At 42.3% G+C, this 22,841-nt stretch overlaps 1 protein-coding gene across 4 annotated transcripts; it reads left to right on the top strand.

The window, feature by feature from the left end:
- The first annotated feature begins 733 nt into the window (after positions 1-733).
- Positions 734-22,235, top strand: TMEM40 (transmembrane protein 40). Of its 4 annotated transcripts, none has more exons than XM_027830378.3 (13): positions 734-868; positions 5,198-5,254; positions 7,790-7,929; positions 8,619-8,772; positions 10,574-10,681; positions 12,431-12,532; positions 13,666-13,701; positions 15,451-15,483; positions 17,496-17,555; positions 17,871-17,942; positions 18,032-18,106; positions 18,906-18,968; positions 19,419-22,235. In XM_027830378.3, the coding sequence occupies exons 2-13, from the start codon at positions 5,206-5,208 to the stop codon at positions 19,436-19,438; spliced, it is 912 nt and encodes a 303-aa protein (XP_027686179.1). In that variant the 5' UTR covers positions 734-868; positions 5,198-5,205; the 3' UTR covers positions 19,439-22,235. The 4 variants fall into 4 exon arrangements, with proteins under 4 accessions (XP_027686179.1, XP_037759521.1, XP_027686181.1 ...); XM_037903593.2 differs by having other exon boundaries at positions 17,493-17,555; XM_027830380.3 differs by lacking the exon at positions 13,666-13,701.
- Positions 22,236-22,841: the final 606 nt, after the last annotated feature.

Raw genomic sequence — 22,841 nt, 5'->3', positions numbered from 1 at the left:
TTTAGCTACCTGGATATACAGAGCAAATGCACAGGATGCACCATGTTTTTTAGGATGGTGTAGCTCATTCTGCCCAGCACATCTGGCCAGCTGCATGGGATGATGCAGCCAGGCAATGGCCTTGTCTTTTCAATATCCTCATATGGGTGACTTCCGCAAATGGAAAGTAGTCTCTGGCTTTGTCTGCACTGCAGTCAGAGGGGTGATTACAGCACACATAGGCATATCTGAATTAGCTTTCATCTAGCTAGCTCAACCAACAGCAGCAGCCGGGAAGCTGCAGCAGCATGTGGCTTCCTCCTCCTCCCCTCCCTTCTCCCACAAATAAGCCAATCCTCTTATAACTGAACTTGCAAAACAGAAGTGGAATGAATTTAGATGTAATTTCTTCTCTGCTCTTTATGAGGCAATCAGAAAACTGAAGCTGCTGCTGCTCCACCTCCACCCAGACTCATCAGGCAAGTTGGTCTGCATTTGTGCCTGGTTGATTCAGGGGCCTGAGGCCCTACCACCTCCTTCCCTTGGAATCAGGAGGCTCCCAGACGTCGTGGAAGTTAAAGATCCAGCCTCACTGCTTAGTGTTTGGGGTAAAATTTTCATGTAAGGAGCTCACAGCTTAGAGGAGGAAATGAAACCATTCCTGCTTCTGAGTCAGGCAATCTAAGGGAGCAGCACCACATGTGATTGCCTTTGGGACTGTGACTTCACAGCACCTCCGTGCTCCATCCAATTCGGGGCACGTGATTAATACACTCAGACATCTAGTTGTGATCACTCTGCCAGGCCCAGGCTCCTACCACACACATCCCTCTCTGCCTTTCAGACAGGACGGTTCACCTTTGAAGCAGCAGTGCCGGCAGAAGAGCAGGTAAGTGCCAAGCACATAGAGAACATGGCTACATCATAGGGTTTTGGTCATTTCTTACATTGTAATGGGCTGTTTCTCTAACTGTGATATAGAAACTATGGGGTTATTTATTTTCCTCTAGGAACTGAATTGACATGGCAGGAATCTTTGTGGTTTAAAGGACAATGTTCAATAGACTGGGCTCCAAAGCCCCTCACCTAAAAAGTGGGTTCTTATTGTCTGCCTCCCTCTGATGTGTTTTTTTAAATTAATGAAGAGACAACGTTTTAAATAAGTGAGACTAGTTCTCCGCCTTAACTTTTCTCAAGTTGTAAATGTGAGCTCTATGGGACTGTGTTAAATCTACCGAAGTTAAAAAAAAAAAACCCAGTCTTTAGCTTTTTGAAAACAGTACAGCCAAATACTACACAAGGAAATAGATACATAAATGTAGACTGTTAAGGGAGTGCTCTATATCAGTGGTTCTCAACCTTTCCAGACTACTGTACCCCTTTTAGATGTCTGATTTGGCTTGCATATCCCCAACTTTCAAACTCATTTAAAAACTACTTGATTATAAAATAAGAGAAAAATACAGAAGTGTCAGAGCACACTATTACTGAAAAATGGCTGACTTTCTCATTTTAACCATATAATTATAAAATAAATCAATCGGAATATAGTTATTGTACTTGCATTTCAGTGTATAATATATAGAGCAGTATAAACAAGTCCCGTCTGTATGAAATTTTAGTTTGTACTGACTTTGCTAGTGCTTTTTATGCAGTCTGTTGTAAAACTAGGAAAATATCTAGATAAACTGATGTACCCCCTGGAAGACCTCTGCATACCCTCAGAGGTACAGGAACTCCTCACTTCAAGTCCTCCTGGTTAACATTGTTTCGTTGCTGATCAATTAGAGAACATGCTCATTGAAAGTTGTGCAATATTCCCTTCTAACGGCTGCCTGCTTTGTCCACTGCTTGTGGGAAAAGCAGCCCGTTGCAGGTAGCTGGTGGGTGGTTGCAACCAGGGTGGACTGGGAGCCCCCCTCTCAGATCCCCGCTCCCCTAAATTCCCTGTGCAGCAGCTGCTCAGCAGGCTATCAGTTGCTGGCAGTTCAACGGTCCCTCCCCCCACTGCCATGTGCTGCTCCTGCCCTCTGCCTTGGAGCTGCTCCCCAAGACTCCTGCTTGCTGTGTGTGGGGGGAGGGGAAGAAGAGGGGCTAATGTTAGGGTGTCCCCCTCCCCCCTGCTCCTGCAGCCCACTTACCCCATCTTCCATAGAGCTGGGGGGACACACGGAGGGAGGGAGCTGCGGTAAGGTCTCAGCTTGCTGATCTAATTAACAAGGCAGTGTACTTCTGACCCCACTCTTCATACTTAAAGGGGAAATGCACATCTCTATCTCTCAAACACACACAGGGTGTGTGTCTCTGTCTGCCCTCTTTCCTTTCCTGCTGCCTTGTAGAGTGTGAGAGTTAACGCTTGAGGACTCAGCCAATTGCTAGTTCATCATTTAGCAGTAAGGCATTCCCTGGGAAATATCCCACCCTCTGACTCCTCCACCTCAACCAAGTTTCACAATCATCATCACTGTGTACCAGTATTAAATTGTTTGCTTAAAACTTATACTCTGTGTGTGTGTGTGTATATATATATATATATATATATATACACACACACACTAGACTATAGTATATAATATAGTCTTTTGTCTGGTGAAAAAAATTTCTCTGGAACCTAACCCCCTCATTTACATTAAGTCTTATGGGGAAATTGGATTCGCTTAACATCGTTTTGTTTAAAGTCGCATTTTTCAGGAACATAACTACAACGTTAAGTGAGGAGTTCCTGTACGTGTACTTCTGGTTGAGAATCACTGCTCTATATCTTTGAATGTATAAATGGATAGTTAATAGAGAAAGTGCCAGCAGATGGCACTTAGGAACAGAAAGCATAGTTCTTGGGTTTTGTAGGCTCAATGAAACTTGTTGTGAGCTGCAAATGGCTTCCTCTTGCAGCTGTTTACATCATTTCTTAACACAGACCAAAAAGGCATCAGAGGCCTGCTTCTGATCTCACACAAGTTTTACTCTAGTATAATTCTAAAAAGACTTCAGTGGCATTAAGTTCTGATTTACACCATGGTAAATTAGATCAGGCTTATGACAAGTCTCATCATTCCCCCTCAACTAATGTCACACTTGAAATGCCAATATATTATCATCATTTTGTCATTACTGTATATAATCTACTAAAACAGTTTTCAGAGATTTATAGTTACAGAGGATGTACTTTCTTAAGGAATAATAATTAATAATAAACACTACCACATGATTATTATTTATGTGTTTAGATTGTTATTTTCAAAGGAACCCAAGGGGACTTTGTTGCCCAAATCCCATTGACATTAAATGGGAGTTCAGTCCCTGACTCCTTTCTGCTTCTTTGAAAATCCCAGCGTTAAAGCACAAGGATTGATTAGGTCTTATCAGGGGCACATCTGAGGAACCCACAGCATATTTATTCCTCTTTCCAGTCCTTTGCAGAAGGACATATAGTGCAGTGGCACAGAGCAGTGTTCTTTTCAAGCTCCAGTATTCTAATAAATCTAAGGAATGTTGTCATATACCTGGAGTAGGGAGTTGCACCAGAAGTGCATTTTGTCTAATGTACCCAGTATATTAGACACAATGAAGGCATTAACTCATTAAAGCATATAAATGAGTAAAGTTTTAAGATAAATCAATTCTGATGGCTCATGATCTTGACACTGTCAACATCTGCCTTTAACATTCCATCTGTTGTCACACTGTGTCAGATTCACTGATGCATGGTGGCTCACTTGGGCCTCTTTGAAGCTGCTACAGCGAAAAACCAGAAGTAAGAGCTGATTAGACAAAGCAGTACAGAGCATACTGGCTAAACTCCCCTCCCCATACCCCAAGTTTCATTTCAGGCTGAAACATGCCTGTAATATTTTTACAAAATACAAACATTCATTGAATTAACTGTGTTATTAAACACTCAAAAACCCAGACTCGCAAGAAGGGAAATAAACTTATTTCAAGTAATTTTATTCTATTCTCCCTTAGATCAATTTGACAGAATTCAATACTCTGAATTATACATATATCAGCATAAAAATGCCATTATTTAAAGTGAAAAATATTCCACCCAGAATGTTAAAAGCATTATTTCATCAAAATATCAGTTCTGCCTCTCCTCTTACTAGTTTTAGTCCATTCACGCTTGATTTACACTACCGTGAGTTGGAATCAGGCCCATGTAGTTGAAAATTATTTTAATTCAAGAATTAATGGTTTCATGTGTAAGTATTCAGTTCTTTTCTAACCTGCACACAAAGAACTATATTAAAGTAACATTAAGTTGTAAAGTCAAGTGCTTAGAAGTTAGGAAATACCAGAACTAAGGTTGCCTGTGCAACCTTAATGCTGCCCCCCTGTGTAGATACACTCTTAAATGACTTGATCACATACTCTTTTTCCCCACAAGACCCTTGCCTCATTTCCTTCCCTCCCTCCAGCTACCAGTTGCAGACCCCTTGCCCAGCCAGTTCCAATTTCTTTCCCCTCTCCATTCCCAGTCTCACGAGACTTCTTGTTGCTGTCCATTTCTCTCCCTCCCCTGGGTCCAGCTCTTGTCCATTCCAATCAGACTGCTTCCTCCTCCATGCTGCCTGCATTTCTGGTTAAGTGACATGCTGAAACCCTTACAGTGAATAAGTAGCTAAGCAGGAATTCAAACTGAGACCTTCACAACTCACAGCAACTTGCTCATTACTCTAGGAAAACACATAGAACTCTGAATCTGGGGAAAAATCTGGCAAATTAAAGATATGTTTTATTTCAAGACTTAAATAATTTCAGTTCACCTCCACGGCATTAACCTCCTGAATACATTAAACAGAGTTTCCCATATCCTCCCTGATCTACCTATTTCCAGTTTAAGGAATGACAGTTCTCAAGTGAAGATTGATCACTCTGTTTAACTAGTAAGGAATTATCATTAAGTTACTCACATCTATGGCAAATAATTAAATATTTTTATAATAGCAACAAAAAATTATATGATTGAGTCAGGAGTTCCTATATTTTTACTCATGATAACAATAACTAGTTCTTCCGGGCATAATCCTGCTGTGCTCACTCAGGTGAACTCCCAGTGACTCAAAGGGAGTTTTGCCTAAATGATGGCTGCAGGAATGCAACGTATGAGTGAGTTCAGAATTCTAAGTGCTATAATGAGACGCTCTGTGTCTGCATGGAAGCGCATTGGGGAAAGCACAAAGAAGCTCATGCTCATTTTAAAATTCTGTTTTTACAGACACAGCAATGGACAACTTTAACTTCTCACTTCCAGTTCTCACTGGAAAACAACAAGGTAACGTAAAGGGAAACATGGAGGCCAAGGCCTGCGGCACCGTCACACCACAACCTATGTCCCAGCTTTTGCTGTGCTGGCCCCTGAAAGCTCAGAACTTGGCCCTTCTGAAAATGTGCCTTGAGCCATCTTCTCCCCGCTTGTAAAAGACTTATGGAAACCCTCCTAAGGCGCATGCGTCAGACAGCAGGCGGACACCACGTCAGGCTGAGTCACTTGCATTTATTCTGGTTTCTCTTCTGATTTTTTTAACTCTTCTATTTGGCATTAACACAGTTGAGGGGGACGGGATTCTCCCGCACATCCAGGCCTCTGTACACTGCAGCAGGATGAACTCCTCTGTCAGACACATGGCATTGCACAGGCCCACAGCCAGCCGCAAGCCCCATTGTAGGAGTCATGCTGTGACTCTGGGTGCTCTGGTTAGGTCTGGGACACGGAGCTCCTCACAGACAGCCTCCTGAGTTGCCTACATTACCCTGGGGGTGTTTTTGGCCCCAATCAGCCCAGAATCCCCAGAACTCAAAGATGGCTTAAGGCCATCTCTGCCCTCCATCCTGCGGTGCTGTGCTGTGTGTCTTGCGCCACCAAGAGGCATAGCCCAGGAATTCACCCATTATGTTTGCCAACCTACAAAGAGATTAAGGAAGAGAACGAACAATGAAAGAATAACATTAAGTTTCCGTGAGAGAATCCTGGAAGAACGTCCATCTGGGATCCTCTAGCCGCCATTCCCCCTTAGAGATAGGCTGGAACATTTTTACATTTGAGGGTTCAGTATCCAGAAATCAGAATCACACCTACTATATACACCGGACCCTCGCTAGAATGCAGGATTTGGGATCCATGTGCCGTACCGCATTAATGCGGGGACCACGTAAAATGAATTCCAATTTAAGTAATTCAATTTGGGATCCATGGCCGCGACTGCGTGATATATGAATTTGTGCTATAAAGACGCATGTTCTAGCGAGGTTCCAGTGTATGTCACAAATGCAGCTCAACAGTCAGGGCCTAGCTTTAATCAGATTTTGCTCCCTTGCAATCCTGAGCTCAACCGCTCCTACTCTAAGGGTATGTCTACGCTGCAATTAAAAGCCTGTGGCTGGCATGTGCCAGCTGAATCAGGCTCATGGGGCTCAGGCTGTGGGGCTGTTTAACTGCAGTGTCGACGTCCAAGCTCAAGCTGGAGATCGGGTTCTAGGATCCTGAGAGGTGAGAGGATGCCATAGCTCATGCTGCAGCCAGTGCCAGAATGTGTACATCACAATTAAGCAGCCTTGCAACCTGACCCTTGCGAGCCCAAATCAGCTAGCACAGGCCACCTGAGGGTGTCTAATTGCAGTGTAGACATACTGTAAGTCGGCTGATGCAGCCCACATGCTCAGGGTTTAGCTGATCACCATATTTGGGGTCGGGAAGGAATTTTCCTCCAGGGCAGATTGGCAGAGGCCCTGGGGGTTTTTCGCCTTCCTCTGCAGTGGGGGGCATGGGTCACTTGCTGGAGGATTCTCTGCACCTCGAAGTCTTTAAACCACAATTTGAGGACTTCAATAGCTCAGACATAGGTTAGAGGTTTGTTACAGGAGTGGGTGGGTGAGATTCTGTGGCCTGCGTTGTGCAGGAGGTCAGACTAGACGATCATGGTGGTTCTATGAATACTCCCTGATGAGCAGATTCACACCAGTACCTTTTGGTACCCACTCTGTTTTGGCCACAACCTCTAGCATTAAAAATATTTCCCCTTCTTCCTCCACTGAAACAGTAGCATTGCAAAGGTACCAGGACTGTGTTATCAACTTATGAGATTCTCTTGTTGAGTAAAAACAATGAGGAGTCCTTGTGTTACCTTGGAGACCAACAAATTTATTTGGGCATAAGCTTTCGTGGGCTAAAACCCACTTCATCAGATGCATGGAGTGGAAAATACAGCAGAGAGGTATAAATACACAGCATATGAAAAGATGGGAGTTGCCTTACCAAGTGGGGGGTCAGTGCTAATGAGCCAATTCAGTTAAGGGGAAATGGGCTATTCTCAACAGTTGACAAGAAGGGAAGAAAAAAAATCACTTTTGTAGTGCTAATGAGTTCAGTGTAATCAAGGTGGCCCATTTCAAACAGTTGACAAGAAGGTGTGAGTATCAATAGGGGGAAAATTTGTTTTTGTAGTGACCCATCCACTCCCAGTCTTTATTCAGGCCTAATTTGATGGTGTCCAGTTTGCAAATTAATTCCAGTTCTGCAGTTTCTCATTGGAGTCTGTTTTGGAAGTTTTTTTGTTGAAGAATTGCCACTTTTAAGTCTGTTATTGAGTGTCCAGGGAGATTAGTTGAGTAGTGGCAGACCATACATTTCTCTATGCCATTGTTGTTTTTCATACAAATTGGTCAAGTGTTACTCCTTTTCCTAGAAGCCAAACATGCTACAGGGACCCATGCCCATTACCAGAGCTATGTAAGAGCATGACAGTAACTCCTCATCACAGGACCATCCTGTAATGCACCTTCTTTAATTGTATAAATATCTTTTTCCTAGACACTTTTCAGAAAGCTTTTGCTGCTGATGTTGATTATTTGGAAATGTCTGAGAAAATGAACCAGTCCTTCTGGAAATTGTTAATAAAATGTTTAGCCACTGTTAACCCAGCCATCCTGACTGCTGAAGAAACACACAATGTAAGTTACTAAGGAAACCTCATTTTCTTTTGCTCTTTGTAAAATATTAAGTATTTCCTTATTGGCTGCATGGTTTTGCTTGTCCACTGACCTATGGAAACCCTTTGGGAGAATAAAATGTAGAGCCTAATCCTCACTTATGCTAAAGTTCCTTTATGCTTGCCAGAGCTGCATAAAGGGGCCTTAGTGTTAAAGAGAATCATGGACAAAATTTTCCTGCAGATGTGAAGAAATTAACTTTAAAAAAATGTTAGCTCCCCAGTGTATTCCTCTGTATCTATTCACCTGCTTTCTTTGAAGCAAGGACACTAATGCTGAAGTTATAAAATGGCGTTGCAAGCTATTCAAATGATCACATGTCCATTCAAGAACCTTGTACGCTATTTCTCCAGTCCTGGGACTCAGCCACAGAGTAGGATGAAAAGTTTAATGCTATTGCACCATGCCACAGTGATGGCTTGTGGGGTAGTTCAGTGAAAGTAGCATGGGCTAGGGGTGTGAGTACTAAATTGGAAGCCAAGATTCTCATCCCAACTTTGGTCTTGGGCAGAACACATTTCCCCTTCTGTAAAGTAGGGGTATTGTTGTGCCTTTCCTAGATGCGTTGTGTGATGCTTATAAAGCACTTATTATTAAAGTGCTTGGTTTTATTAGTAGGCCTGTTGGATGTGTACTTACCTTTCTTTCAGCTCCTTAACAGAGACATAAACTCATCTGATGAGCGTGCAGCCTCCTTGAAGACCATAGGAAAAAAAGGAGTTAATGCAATGGTTGTGCTTTACCTGCTGCTAAAGGTGAAAGATCTATCTGCCTACAGAGAGCTGCCCAGCTCCAAGAAAAATGGTGAGTATTAATTGGCTGCACATCCGTCCAGACCAAATCTGGGATGTAGACAAGGAGTAATAGCTGTTTTGTTAAAAATGGCTGTAGCCAGACTAGGGCTTTAGTTTTATTTCAAAACACTGAAGTGTGCTGGGAAGGGAATAGAAGTGAATTACAGTAAAGTGAACAGAGAAAGTGCTTAGAAAGACGTATTGCCCAGGTGATGATGGCAGCCAGATAGCTAGAAGCCATTTAGACAGATGGCGACTGTACTTATTCTAGTTTGCAGGGTTTCTCTGGAAAAAGTCGTTGATCATTTAGGGTTGAGATCCTCACTCAGTGGTAAAGTCAAAGGAGCTGTGCCAGTTTACATCAGACCTTCAATTTCCCCCTCTTCTGATTAGACTAATCATAGCAAAATTTTAATTCTCACGTAGACTGCAGCTGACCTATTGATCAAATCAGCAGTGCACTGAGCTGCCATACTGGGCAGACAGCTGTGCTGATCTGGTGGAAATATTTTAGCAAAATTTGCCATTGTGTGTCAGGTGATTCTGTGTGCCTCATCTGATTTCCCTGGGAAATTGGATAACATGGCTAATTTTGAATAGAAAGTGTACAGAATTTGGAGTTTTGATCTTTGAATCTGAAAGCCTGGCTTTGCTTGGGATAGGCCCTTTTCCCATTCAAGTAAGCCTATTTTTTGAGCCAAAAGCTTATAAAATATGGCAAGTTTGCGGGAGATGCGAGCCTACATTCAAGTCTGTAGTGAGTTATGAAAGAACACAAGAACAAGTTGCCAGTGGCTTTGCCTTTTGCTGAACCTATTTCACCACCCTCTGTTAGGAACATGGAACTGTTCATCTCAGGGTGTATTTACACTTGGAAATTTACCAAAATAGCTGTTCCAGAATAATTATATCCTGATTATTAAGATACATTCATAAAGGGTGAAATTCATTCTTGTGCAGAGGGCCTATGTCCCACCCTCCCCCAAAGCCTACTTCAGAACAGGATGGGACTCAGAGGGCAGGGACTGTCCTTTTGGTCTGTGTTTGTACAGTGCCTAGCACAATGGGGTCCTGGTCCATGACTGGGACTTTTTGGCATTACTGTAATACAAATAAATAAGATACATAGGCCTTGTTCAGGATCTCTGTGCAGCATTACATTTAAACCCATAAAGAATTACCTAAAATACACCAGTGACTGCCAAGAATCCCCCACTGCTGGGAGTGTCTGGAGATCCCAAGACCACCCGCTTCTTTGGAAAATTTTCTCTGGAAACATTTTTCAAATGTCTGCAACCCAGTTTTCAGAGCCCAGAAGAGTTTAGCAAGCACAATGTTTAGAGCTCTGTCTTAGGCCTACAAGAGGATGTTGGTGGTGCAGCACAATTCGAGAGAGGTAATGAGAGATCAAGATTATAATGGGAAAATAGCAGCCCCAAAGTTGGTGAACAATCAAGTCCTCCAGCAAAACCACCCCTCTTGTTCTAGTTTTGTCTGCTTCTGGGCAATGTGATTTTTCATGGGAGTTGGCAGCATGGACATGGTAAAGCCCATGCCAAGATGTCTTGGGCTCCCACCACAACAGCATTTTAAACATTTTTTTAAATTGTGGCATTAAGCATTTGAACCCTTGTTTATGTCATGCTTTCGCTAGTGTTAGTTGCGGTGCTGTATGTGCACTAGCAAGCAAAACAAAGTTAAGATTTGATTTTCCTGGAGGAGCTCCCTTGTTAATAATGCACGACCGTAAAGTAGGAAAACCTTAAATATTAGTTTCAAACAGAATATATTTTATGTCTGCATTTTAACAGATGAAAAATTGAAACTACTTCAGGAATTGGAAAAAAGTGTCACATTTTCACAAGAAGAAAGTGAGGTTGAAAGGTCGTCTCGGGAGCCTGCAGAGACACAACCACGAGGTACAGAGAGAGTTTGTCTTGCTTTCGCTTGCAATTTAATTGTAAAAAAATGTAAATTATTGGTAGTCTGACTAAAGGCTCAGATATTTACACAAGAGAATCGTGTGCCAGTTACATAGTGATTCAAAAAAACCCCTCTGAAATAAGAAACTATGCAAAATGGAGATGTCAAAAGAGCAACATCTTTAGATTCACCAGGTGCCAAAGAGTAGCTATTGGTCTCTAGTGGAGAGGTGGTATTTGGGTACTGATAGTCACTATGGACACAAGGAGCAGAGCGAAGTCTCTGGGACTAGGGATGGGATGATGAAAGGCAGGCAAGCAGGAGAACAGAGGAGGTAAGAAGCTGGTGCTATGGTTGTGGAAAGTAATAGAGGCAAGCTGCTGAGGGAGGGAGTAATGAAGGAGGACAGAGAGCACTGCAGATGGGGATGGTGGTAGGGGGGAGATGCAAGTAGGAGACACAGCACTGGGGTTAAGAAGAGCGATAGAAAGCAAACAGGCCACAGTAGGACAGAGCCAGTACACACCATACAGATGTCATGTGCCAAAGTCTGGCGTCCAGGTAGCCATTTAAATATTTGTATCTTTTTCCATTTTGGAATGACACAAACACAAATACCAGCAAAATTCCTGTCCATGCACAGATCAGTGTCAAAGAGAGTATTCCTCTAACCCCTTCTACAGAGAAAACAAACCTGAATCCATTATTCAATTCTTTCTAAAGATTTCTCACTTGAGGAGTGTGATGGGGTCTACTCACCACAGCAGCACCTCCGACTGGCCTTCATGGTGATTAGTTCTGCCAGTCAGTGCACCCTCTCCTGTCATCCTCTCCATCTGGAGACCCACCTCAGTCCAAGTACTGCAGCATCCTCTTTGTGACTCAGCCCTCTGTCCACATCACCCATTCTGTTTCCCTATTCCGGGGATGGGTACCACTGTTCAACAGTCAAGCCACTTCCACAGCGGCGAATGGGGGGGATCCAGCCCTTCCCACTGCTCTGGGTCCCAACCCAGGGACTCTGTAGATAGCAGCCTATTGCTGCATCTCCTTAACTTCCTTCAATGCTGCTTCAGTTCCCTATGACCCCACACCTTCTTCACCCTCTTCTCAGGGCATTCAGCCAGCAAGTCCCAGGAGCTAGCCAGAAGCTGCCTCTTGATCTCCCAGTCTCTGCCAGCAACTACTCTGTCTAAGGAGCTACCCTTGCTGCAGCCTGCTAGGAGCACAGTCCTTACTCCTTGGGCTCCCACAGCCACTGCCCTGCAGCTCCTTTTGTATTAACCCTCTTGGCTCTGATTGGCGGCTCCGTGCAGCCTCCCTCTGAGTGGCTGCTTCCTGCCAAGCCTCCCTAGGCTGCCAGGGGGACTCACCTCCTTTGCTCCTTTCTGGGACCGGATGTGGCAGGTCCATGAGGCCACCATTAACCCCTTCCACTCTGGTGTGGGGTGAGCACCCCATCACAAGTAGGTTAGAGGTTTTAGCAGCTTAAAAAGATATTGTAAGGAGAGTGCTTTAATGCTGTATCAACGCACATCCCTTTCATAAAGATACATTTCAGTGCATAACAACGTTGACTTTTCCCGGATTTCTTGCCAAGTGAATGCTCATATGCCTGCACTCTCCAAGGTGTTCCTCATGTATGCTGAAACCTGTGCTAAGGCAGCTCATAAAGTAGTTTAAAGAACATACAGAAGTAGCTTCTAATAGCTATAGTACTTCACTATCATTTCTTTCATTCTTAGCAACCAGCGCTGGCAAGAAAAACATCTCTGTGGCAACAGTTAAACCAATTTCTCACAAAGAAAGTCAGGAAGACCAAGACCATGAAAATCAAGATGGAAGTGGTATGCAAATAAGCCTTTCTTTCCCATAGGGGCCCCCTATTATCATTAACTTTCTAGCACCCAGGACCAAGTGATTTGTATTTTAGAGGTGAAAAAGAAAAATAACTAGGTGGCTCTTTATACAGCTGTGTGAAAAAACATGGACTCTGTTACTGCAACTTTCTGGCCTCCCTGTAGCTGCACTTCTTGTGCCACATGCATAAGCACAAACACCAGCCAGCGCTTGGCTGTAGAAAGGGACGATAATTATGACAAGCATATGTGCTATAGTTATTAGTATTTTATCTCTTAACTTTTTGAGATGTTTGCATAGTAAATCATTAATATTAGAGCTGGGCCTGGAATGCAGTACCAGCTCTAAAGCCCTTCCCCTCCAGAAACATGGGAGAGCTCCCATCTGGATCTCAACTTTTTGTTGATTTCAGTTCATACCTAGGGTAATGGTTGGGCAGAGACAGCTATTGAAATTCATCTAAAGAGTTCAAACGCAAATTACAGGTGTCATTTACAGTGTTCACAGTCAGCCCCCCAGAATTGATTTGAGGAATATAACTAAAGTCAATGCATTGATTTTTGTTCTCAGGACTTTTCCTTCCCTGTAAAAGAAACCACAAAGCAAGTGCAGTCCAGATACAGAAAATGTGTGTGATAGCCACATACAGATAGTAACATCCATCAGCCCGTAGTAGTGGCCCATAAAATGTAAAAAGTTAAAGCTTTTGACATTTAACTAACCATTCTAAATGTCTCTTGAGTCTGATTCAATAGCAACATGTTTAGATTGACATCATGAGCTATAGTTTGTCACATAGGAGTCTCAAAGTAAAATAGTACTCCATCATCTAGTGCAGGGACTAGGATACAGCAGCAGGGACTAGGATACAGTAAAAATTATTTACTTTCAGTTGCTGAGTAATATTGTGTATAAATTACTTTCCTTTAGAAGCTAAACTGCATAACCCACAACCAATATCCATTTAAAGACTAGGGGCTCAATTCTGCCTTTAGACACACTTGTGCAAGTGTACTGATTTCAGTAGGATTGCATGCATGTGACTGAAGGCAGAATTGGGCCCTCAAGGCTTGCTAATTGGCTGAATACTAATCTACTGTATATTTGTGCACTATTTTAGGTGCACCAGGAGAGGTTGTCCCCTATAACGAATCAGGTAAATTCTCACAGGTTACCACCCTCAGCAACTTCACATGGATGGAAACAGACTTGTGTAAAAGAATAACTGCATGCTTATAAATGTGCTGTGTCAATGCACCTCTTTTCCTGGAGTGCCATTAGTCTGGCTTTAGCTCTGGATATAGCGTGGAGACTATATTCATAGCTTTGTTTGCTCTCTTGCTGGTATTTGACAGGTGTTGATGCTGATTTTTATTACATCTTTCAGCTGCCTTTTGCACAGCTGACGAGGGGATAGCGACTCATTGGTTAGAACAGCCAGGAATGGATAGGATCCATATACAACGGTTTTGGTCATTCCTTTTAAGGAGGGGGCTAGTGATTATGATGAACAGTTGTTCATTCTTCCTCAGGACGCTCACATGTGCCATGCTATTATTCGACCCCTTGTTCAATGTGGCTATGAGACTGTGAGCTGTTTGGAGCTTGTTTTCAGTAAGGTGATGATGCTCAGCTCAGGTTTCCTTCTAACCTTACCGAGATCCTGCAGTATTCATGCATTCCAAAACCTTGGCTTAAATAGGATCCTGGATGAAAGACAAATGAAAATCCAGGTAGAGGCATTGCTAGGCAGAGGGAGCTTGGAGCCGCTCCCTAAATTCCATTCTCCATGTACTGCAAGGTGGCAGCAAGAGATGCATCCTTACTAAAGACCTGTGTGCACCCTGCTGCCGCACTGGGGATGCTGCAGTGGCTGAGCTGATTGCCCTCTTGTGTTCTCCACTTCATCCCTCCTGCTCCCTGGGCAGATGTCACATTAGTCCGCAATCAGGTTCTGAGAGCAGAAATGCTGGAGGAGAAGTAACCATTTTGGGAGAATGCCTGCTCAACCACTCCCCTCTACTGCAATAATTGGCAGGGGTTGGGGCGGGATAGGCATTACTGCCTCCTTGGAAGTAAGTAGAGAAGGGAGTGGTTTTAGGAGGGACTCCCTAAAGAGTGAGCCATTGTTAGGAGGATTGGGTAAGATGCCTGGGAGGTCTGGATAGTAAGGAGGAAATGAGCACATCTGAACACGCTCCCTGAATTCCCAGGTGAGGGTGGAGTCCTACCATGCCTTTTCTACGGTACCTTTGGTGGGCCTGGAGATGCCGCCTTTTTTCACGGATGTGGACTTCACCACAGTTACCCACACCTTTGCTACTTCCAGGCTAGACTACTTCAGTGCAGTCTACTGTGCGTGGGGCTAGCGAGACATATCTGACTAGAACTGAACACTGCTGCCAATTTCATGTGTAAGTTAGATTGATACATACACATAACACCTGTGCTCCATGCTGGGCTGCGCTCACTTCCAATGGCAATTGTGGGGATTGGGTATGAATTATAAATCCCTAAATCATCTGTGACCCAGCTACCTCAAAGAAAGTAGTAGTCATAGCAGTTGTGAGCAGCCAAAATGTTTTTGCTACCTGCTCCTCATGTTGAATTCCTAGGGTGCTGGAGGGCCCCCGTCTCTCACTTACTCCCTCCTCTAGTCTGGACAGCCCAATCTGGTGCCCTTTTTGATGTCTTTTTCCTGTTTTGAGTCTCTAGATGGATTGTGATTTGTCCCTGGTAGAGTTGACAACAGTGGGGAATAATCTCTTGTGTGATCAGCTGTTGACAAAAGGCACATTGTTTTTAATTGTAAATATGCATGTGTGTTGTAATGAAGGGAATGGCATGAATTGATTTTTGTTTTAAACTACAAGGGACTAAGTCCTAATATTTTGTTGCTTTTCAGAGATTGCAAGACGAGAAAATGCAGCTGCTGCTGGTAAATATAAAAAAGCAAACAGAGAAGTTCTGTTTTCCCTAGAGTATGTGTGCCTTTTCTTTCATGTATATTGTATTTCAGTAATTAACTTTGGGTATTGGAGAACTATTTGATCTCCAGATCCATGGTGAAATTCAGGGTTCATACAAAACCCACATGAACCAAAATTGCTGTATTTTACACAACTGTTCTATTATTAATAATTTGTATAACTATAGGTAAAATGAAATTCACCCCATGCAATCATTTGTATGGTGAATTCAGCTGAACATAGGCAGAAATAGCAGAGGTATAGCTTGTGATGATTTAGCCATGAAGGTGTGTTTCGAGGGGGTTGCTTTAGGCCTTGTCAAATGAACAGTGAATAAGAAAAGAAAAATCTTCTCATCAAAACTGTTTGGTTTCAAAATTTGGCTAGAAATATGGTAAAATTTCCATCCCTTTCTGATTTCTTTCAGTCCATCCCTAGCACAAGAACAGTATCTCACAGTGGATTTTGGTAATTCTGCCTTCAGTCCTGGTCAAATTTCTAGTTAACATATTCAAAAACTTCTTTTAAGTCTCAAGAGATTTGGGTCAGTTTTTATTTTATCCAAACAGATTCCTCTCCCCTCCCCCCCCAGATAGAGCTCTTAATTTTGGGGCTATTATAGAAACTCTTTGTCACAGGTCAGGGCAACTGCACCTATATTCCCCCTCCATGATCCAGCATGGACATCTTCCTTTAGGCTTCTAGCTCCCCAGCTGTCACCTCTCATGGGCGAGAGTCATGTCTCTCTTCCCCCGACCAGGGTATTTCCAGGCTGCACAGTTCCCTGTCTCCATTGTGAATTGTCTAGTTCGTCAGACTGCCTCAGCAGGCCAACTGTGCCTGCCTTCCTCAGAGGCTGCAAACAGCATGTTTTTTTCTGAGCAAGCCTGTTTATTCTTAAGGTGAAAGAATTGCAGAGGAAAACATTAAAACAATAAAAATCTACACACCTGCTAATAAAGCTTCCTAGAGATCACCCCAACTCAAAGGGTTCAGGCAGGTGAACAATCCTTCAAATCCCGCCCAGGGATTTGCCTCTGGTTTCAAGTTCATAACTGCCTTGGCTCAGAACAAGCATCTCCCCCCACGAATCTGAGAGTCACTCCTTTATACAGTGGAGCCTCTGATTGTGTCCTCATGTAAAAGGTGATCAGCAGTCAAAAAGGGCCCCTCAGCAAGCTTCAGAAGGAATACCTGCAAAATCAGAGGGGTTACATTTTCATACACTTCCCTGTAGCAATTTCCTGGGAAGCCCACTTAACTTTAAAAGTTCACATGGTTCCAAATAGTCCCTTGAAGCACAAAACACTTTCCTCCCTCGAGACGTTACTTATAATCCCACACTAATGCATGAACATTTGCAGTTTTCATACCAGGAACTCTTGAAGTTAAGTCAGTAGGATTTAACTTAATTCAATAGGGTTTGTCCAGGTTATTGCAGGAAGTTGCCATATCTGTCATACACTTAATCAGCCGATTACAACAGATTCAATCCCCATCGTCATAATGATGAGTAATTTTCATTTATTCCGTGATCGTAGCTGCGGCCATAGAAAACAGATTTAAGACCTTAGGGCTCAATCTGAAATGCCTTGTTAGACAAAACTCTGGTTTATCTGGGTCTCAGTAGGGTCCTGAGATACTGCTACTGCTTCAAGCTCGATAGGCTGGAGAGTTGAGGGCCAGAGAAATGTCTGCTTTTAAGAGAATTATGTTTTGCTAATTCATGTGGTGTAATAATACAGCTCCTTCTAAATCATCACTATCAGTTAAAAGTTCTGTTTTGGGGTTTTGTTACATCTTCCTACAATCACTAATTTGATCTTTTTTGAAAGGCCATTGTTAGTCTTTCCTGGGATCAATATTACAATGATTTTCAAAGCAAAATTCATTTCAGATGCTGAAAGTAAAACAACCCATCAAAAGTTATCTATTTTAGAGTTCCTGTTGCACTAACGGTGGTGTCTCTTTCCTCTAGCAGGTGAAAAGGTTACTTACCTTCAGAGATGTCAAAGACAGTGGATAAGAATACGGAAAAATGGTAAGAATCTTCTTTTATTTAGCTGATCCCAAGCCTAGAGAATCTTGGGCCAAAGAACCTGACCTGAGGGCTTTGGCTTCAGTTCAGCAAGGGACTTAAGCAGGTGTGTAACTTGAAGCATGTGATTAATCATTTTGAAATTAATGGGATTACTCATGCTTCAAGTTATGCACATGCTTCACGCTTCAGCCTAGTAGAACTACATAAGGCAGCTGAAGTGGAAATAGAAAGGATTTATTATAACTGCTGTAGCTGAACATGTATGATCAAGGGCCATGATTTTAGTGATATAATTTCCTTTCTCTCTTATTTCAGATGTATTCTTTCATTTTGTCATTCTTTGCTTTGGCATTGGAACCGCACTAATTAGCTATTACCACTACAAAGGTAAGACAGGACTTTAGCGTAAGGATGAATTATTGTATTTTGGAAGACAGAACAAAACCAAATACTTGTATTTCTTTTATTCTCTTTAGACTGGATCATTTCTCTTGGTTTTGGTTTAATCACCTTTGCTTCCCTAGAAACCACCGGAATATATTTTGGTCTTGGTAAGTGTATTTTACAGTACCTAAGAAAACAAGCAGCTTTATATCAGTACCTGGAAAATGCAGAGTTTAAGTGATCATGTAAAACACACAGATGTAGAAAAATGCTAAAGATTGAGATTATGTAAAATATCACATCACATAATCCTCCCCCACATTCAGAATTACATGCCGCACCTGGCGACACACTGGCCTCTGACATTTGAAACAAGACGCTGACTCATTTTCCCCTGCTTACCAATCACAAGTTCTCTGAAGATACAGAGACACATTCTCCAGCAGTGGTTAAATAATACTATCCTCACAACATCTGGCAAGGTGGGAGTACTCGGAGTTTGATTCTGTGAGGTGCTGGACAACCTCAACTCGTATTGAGAGGAAAAGCAGTTGAAGATGCTCAGCACACCTTGCAGGAATGGCTCTCCAATCAGAAAACACTCAAATATTGCTACTTGGAATTAAAAAAAAAAAAAATCTTCAAGTGATTTCATTGGGGGAAAGTGCAGTTCACAAACTTAAGGTTTCTTGTTACATCACAGAGTAGTAGAAAGCTCCTTTCCTTATTTAATATTAAGGCACTTGACAATTTGTGGAACTGTTTTGTTGGCAAGCAACTTTGTTCATAGTCAGTATTTTGTTAGCAATAGAACTGCAGAAGGACCTAGTTTAAACAGTCAAACTGAAACACTTTGATATTTGTCCCCAACAAACATATACTCACCTCTTGCCCTTTGCTATTTCACTTCTTCTGTGTTGAAATCTAGCTGGTCCTGAACAACTCCTGTATTTTGTTTTTAAATAGTGCATCGAATTCACAGTGTCCTTGACAGATTCATGCCTCTGATTCAGAGATTCAAAATACCAGGTAACACCACATTGTTGCTCAGTCTTATTCTCTGTAGATATATTTCCGAGCTATCTCAGAGCACCCCATTTCTACTGGGGCCAGAGAACTAGCTCTGTTTTTAAAAAAGATTGTACTGTAGGCTATCATTCATTCCTTGAGCCTGTTTTATTTAGAAATTCATTTCTCTCAATTGAGAGTGGCAGTGCATTTTCACATTCTTAACATACTGTGGAGAACTTTCGTTACTTCTTGGCAATGTTTGAATGAGAAATGTGACTGAACTGGGAAAAATCCCTACTTTTTGGTCTCCATACAACTATCAGCTAATGTCTGAATGTATGAAATGTATGAAAATTGTATGAAAATCCAGACATGTGGCATGGGGGGAGGGAGTTTAATAGTCAACCCAGTGGAGTTCATTTGAACAGAATTCTCCTGACAGTCCTGTTTTTTTGTATCATCATGTAGGTATTAGAAAAGTTGACTGAACAGAAGATCTGAGAATTCAACAATTTTCTGGATTGATTGTACTAAAGTGAATAAAGCTGTTTTATGGTGCAGTGATAAAATCTAATGGCTATTATAAAATATTGAAGCATTAACCATAAAATTTGTTATTCTCTCTACTGTGGAATAAAAACTGCGGTACAGCAGGCCTGTCCTTTCCTTTGACATGTTTTGTGGCTCAGTGCAGCCAGTAAAATAGGCTGTGTTTGTTATAAATTCATTCTAAGCTATGCAGGTAATACATCATGTTATTTTCCCCACCCATATAATCGTGTCGGTCCCACTTGAGAGGTCTGATCCAAAGCCCATTGAAGTCAAGAAATGACTTGCATAGACCTCATTGAGCTCTGGATCAGGCCCTTGATGGTTTAAAAAAAGTCTTCGGAAACCCTTGTGGGGTTCTTTCCCTCCCCCAAGTTCTGGGTCAGGTTTACTTTTCATGTTGCACCCACCTAAACCTCCCCGCTAGCACCAGTGCTGATTGGAGCTATTCCCTTTTGGCTAGAGCCCTGCATAAGAGTGCTATCTGAGCGTGTGGACTAGTCAAGGCTGTTTTTCAAAGCACTTTGTTAGCACCTTTCCTCAAAGAGGCAACCTTGGCACTCAGAAGCTCTGCTTTCTTCACACCTTGTGAAACCATGAGCCAGGCAAACCTCAGCTGCTTGCTTGAACACCAATAGTACAATTACTTTGGATTAGATTAATTTATTGTAGCACACCTCGATAAACTGTGCTTAGAACATAATGACCTGCAATGAAAACCAGGTGAGATGTTACACACAGTGTATAGCAAAATGCAAAAATGTATTAGTGACAGCAAATTTAATTTCTCTTCCTGTGACAGCAGTCTGAGGAAAAACAAACAAGTGGTTCAAAAAAGAAAAAACTAACTAATGAACTGCAGATTTGGAACACCTGTCATTTTATAGGGTTGGGGTTTTTTTTGCAAATTTGTAGAACTATAAACAGTGGAAAGTGCTGAAGACAGCAAAAAAAAGTGGTTAAAAAACTAAATGTTATACATTACAGTACATGAAGGCATAAAAATGCATGGGGAGAGATAAGTAAAAGAGAAAGAAACTGAAAAAAGACATCTTAAGATATTAACCCAACACAGCCTATTTTAAGGGCAAAGGAACTATATTTTCAGTCTTGCTCAGCAGACTAGAGAAAATAAATTGTAAGCATTTATTTTTAACGACTCTGACCTTTTTTGCTTAATTTAGCTCAATTTGTTTATTCAGGAATAACAGTAATTGTGAGGTGGTCTGCATGAAAACAGTGGATCACTGAAATAGATGTTTACATGAAGAATTAATGTATTAAATTAAGAGTGTTAATAGTAGCATTATTGAAATGCTCATGGTCACAGCTAACTGATTATATGCATTGTTTCTATGCCTTTGTTGAACAATCCTTTGTCATACATAATGTAACTTCACTTTGAAAACAAGTCAAGTTCAGACAAAGTTAGAACTGCTCAAGCAGACTGTGTTTGCATATTTTGTAATAGAACATTATGAACGTTTTCATCCTGCGCTCATAACAAAGGCTAAGAAACATCTTCCTTTTCTTCTGCTGTAGAATATGTCTTGTTCTAGAAGGGGGTGACTCAGCTTTCATAAGCTGTCTTTGGCAGGGTTGAAGAGAAAGGGAAGAGTATATCCTCCCTCTTTGTTGAATATACTGAAATTAATGTTCTGCCAGAGTACTAACCTACTATATTGTGCTTAATCAAACTCAGGGCAGAAAGGTGAGGTAAACTGGAATTCATAAGAGGAGATACTGCCCACGGACAAGTTATCACAGCTCTTGTATGTGGGTCCTTGAATACTGCATATGGATAATCTAGCTCATCACTAACATGTTTTCCAATGAACCAGGAGTGAGATCCTCACCTCCGCTCTAACCCCTTTATGCTGGGTAAAATGGATGGGGTGATGAAAAGGAGCCCTAAAAGCCCTAGTTCTGTCTGGGAGAGAATTTCCTTCGCACAGGCAGACACTAGACACTCAAGAGAACAGGCAGCAGGCTGACTTACAAGGACACTCTTACAAACCCTGTCATAGGGGACATGCCAGGGGTAGGAGGGTGTGTTAGGGGCAGGGCCACAGCATCACTGCAGAGATTCTGGGAAGCGCTGTGGCCCATAGTATATCCCCAGGAGGTTGCCATAACTTAAGAGGTGTCTAAATTATGCTGCAGGCCTCTCCTGTTCCTTGAAAAGCTCAGAATCAGGAGGTCGGAAAAGTAACTTAAAGCACCTTAGCGCACCATCTCTCCGGGCTACAAAATCTGTGCTGCACCTCGTCAAGGCTGAAGCATAGAATCTCATCCTAAAGTTTTTTAATGGGTGTGACCCAAAGACCTCTTGATGCCAACTGACAGAGAGCACTGGAACATAGAAGGGTTACAGGGATCCCCTGGGTCTGGTATCTACATCTACATTCTAGCCTGTCAAAGTAAGTCATGTCATGTAAGGTCTCTAGTGAAAACCTGTGTCACATTGGTCATCACAATCACTGTAAGATGTATGTATGGAAAATGTGAGGAGTTATGGGGGGGGAGGGGAATCTTAGCCCAACTGGTTGAAAATGTTAAGAAAAGGACTTGGGGTAAGCTAAATTGTAGCAGCTAGGGGTATATCTTGAGAGTTAAGTTTAAGCTCTAGAAAGCATGTTATGATTTTGTTTTATATTGGAAACAAATGGTTACATACTCATACTTTCTACCACTGGAATCTGTTCTTTGATAATAAACTTATACTTGTTTTCACTATCTGTGTATCTAAGTGCTGTGTGTTAAGTGATCCTGAGTTGGACCTTGCAAATAGGTGTGCACTATTCCTTTGAGAATAGTGAAATCAGAGTTCTGTGAGCGTCCAGTGGATTGGGGCCAAGCACTCCAGAGGAACGCTGGGTGTGATCGGCGGTCACTGTGTGCCTATCGCTATATCGAGAGTGAGAGACCTGTGAGGGTAATGCTTGTGGTGCCAGAGACTGGTGGATTAAGGGAGCTGATCCACAACAGGCACAGACAAGACCCCCCCGTGCTGAAGTGGTGATAGCAGGGTGCCTCACAACCCTGGATACCGCTGGGAGGCATCACAATGGTGATATATATAGAAATATAAAGACCCATGAGAAGAACTTAAAGAAGGTGTTTCAAACTGGAGTATGCTGGGGAGGGAGGGGGAATTATACAGTGTATACACCTGTTTCAGGGGTTTCTTTGAATGGAAGTTCACAATCCAATCGAGCTTCTCCTCCGATTTGATATATTCCTGCATTTGAGAATTCCCTGCTTTTTATAACAGAAATGGACACAGTCACAAATTCAGCATTCAGACCTAATTACAGAATTGAGCAGAGAGAGCTGCTGGCC

The sequence above is a fragment of the Chelonia mydas genome, chromosome 7 (genome assembly GCF_015237465.2).
Source record: "Chelonia mydas isolate rCheMyd1 chromosome 7, rCheMyd1.pri.v2, whole genome shotgun sequence".
NCBI classification, from domain to species: domain Eukaryota; kingdom Metazoa; phylum Chordata; order Testudines; family Cheloniidae; genus Chelonia; species Chelonia mydas.
This window is presented reverse-complemented; position numbering and strand designations above follow the sequence as displayed.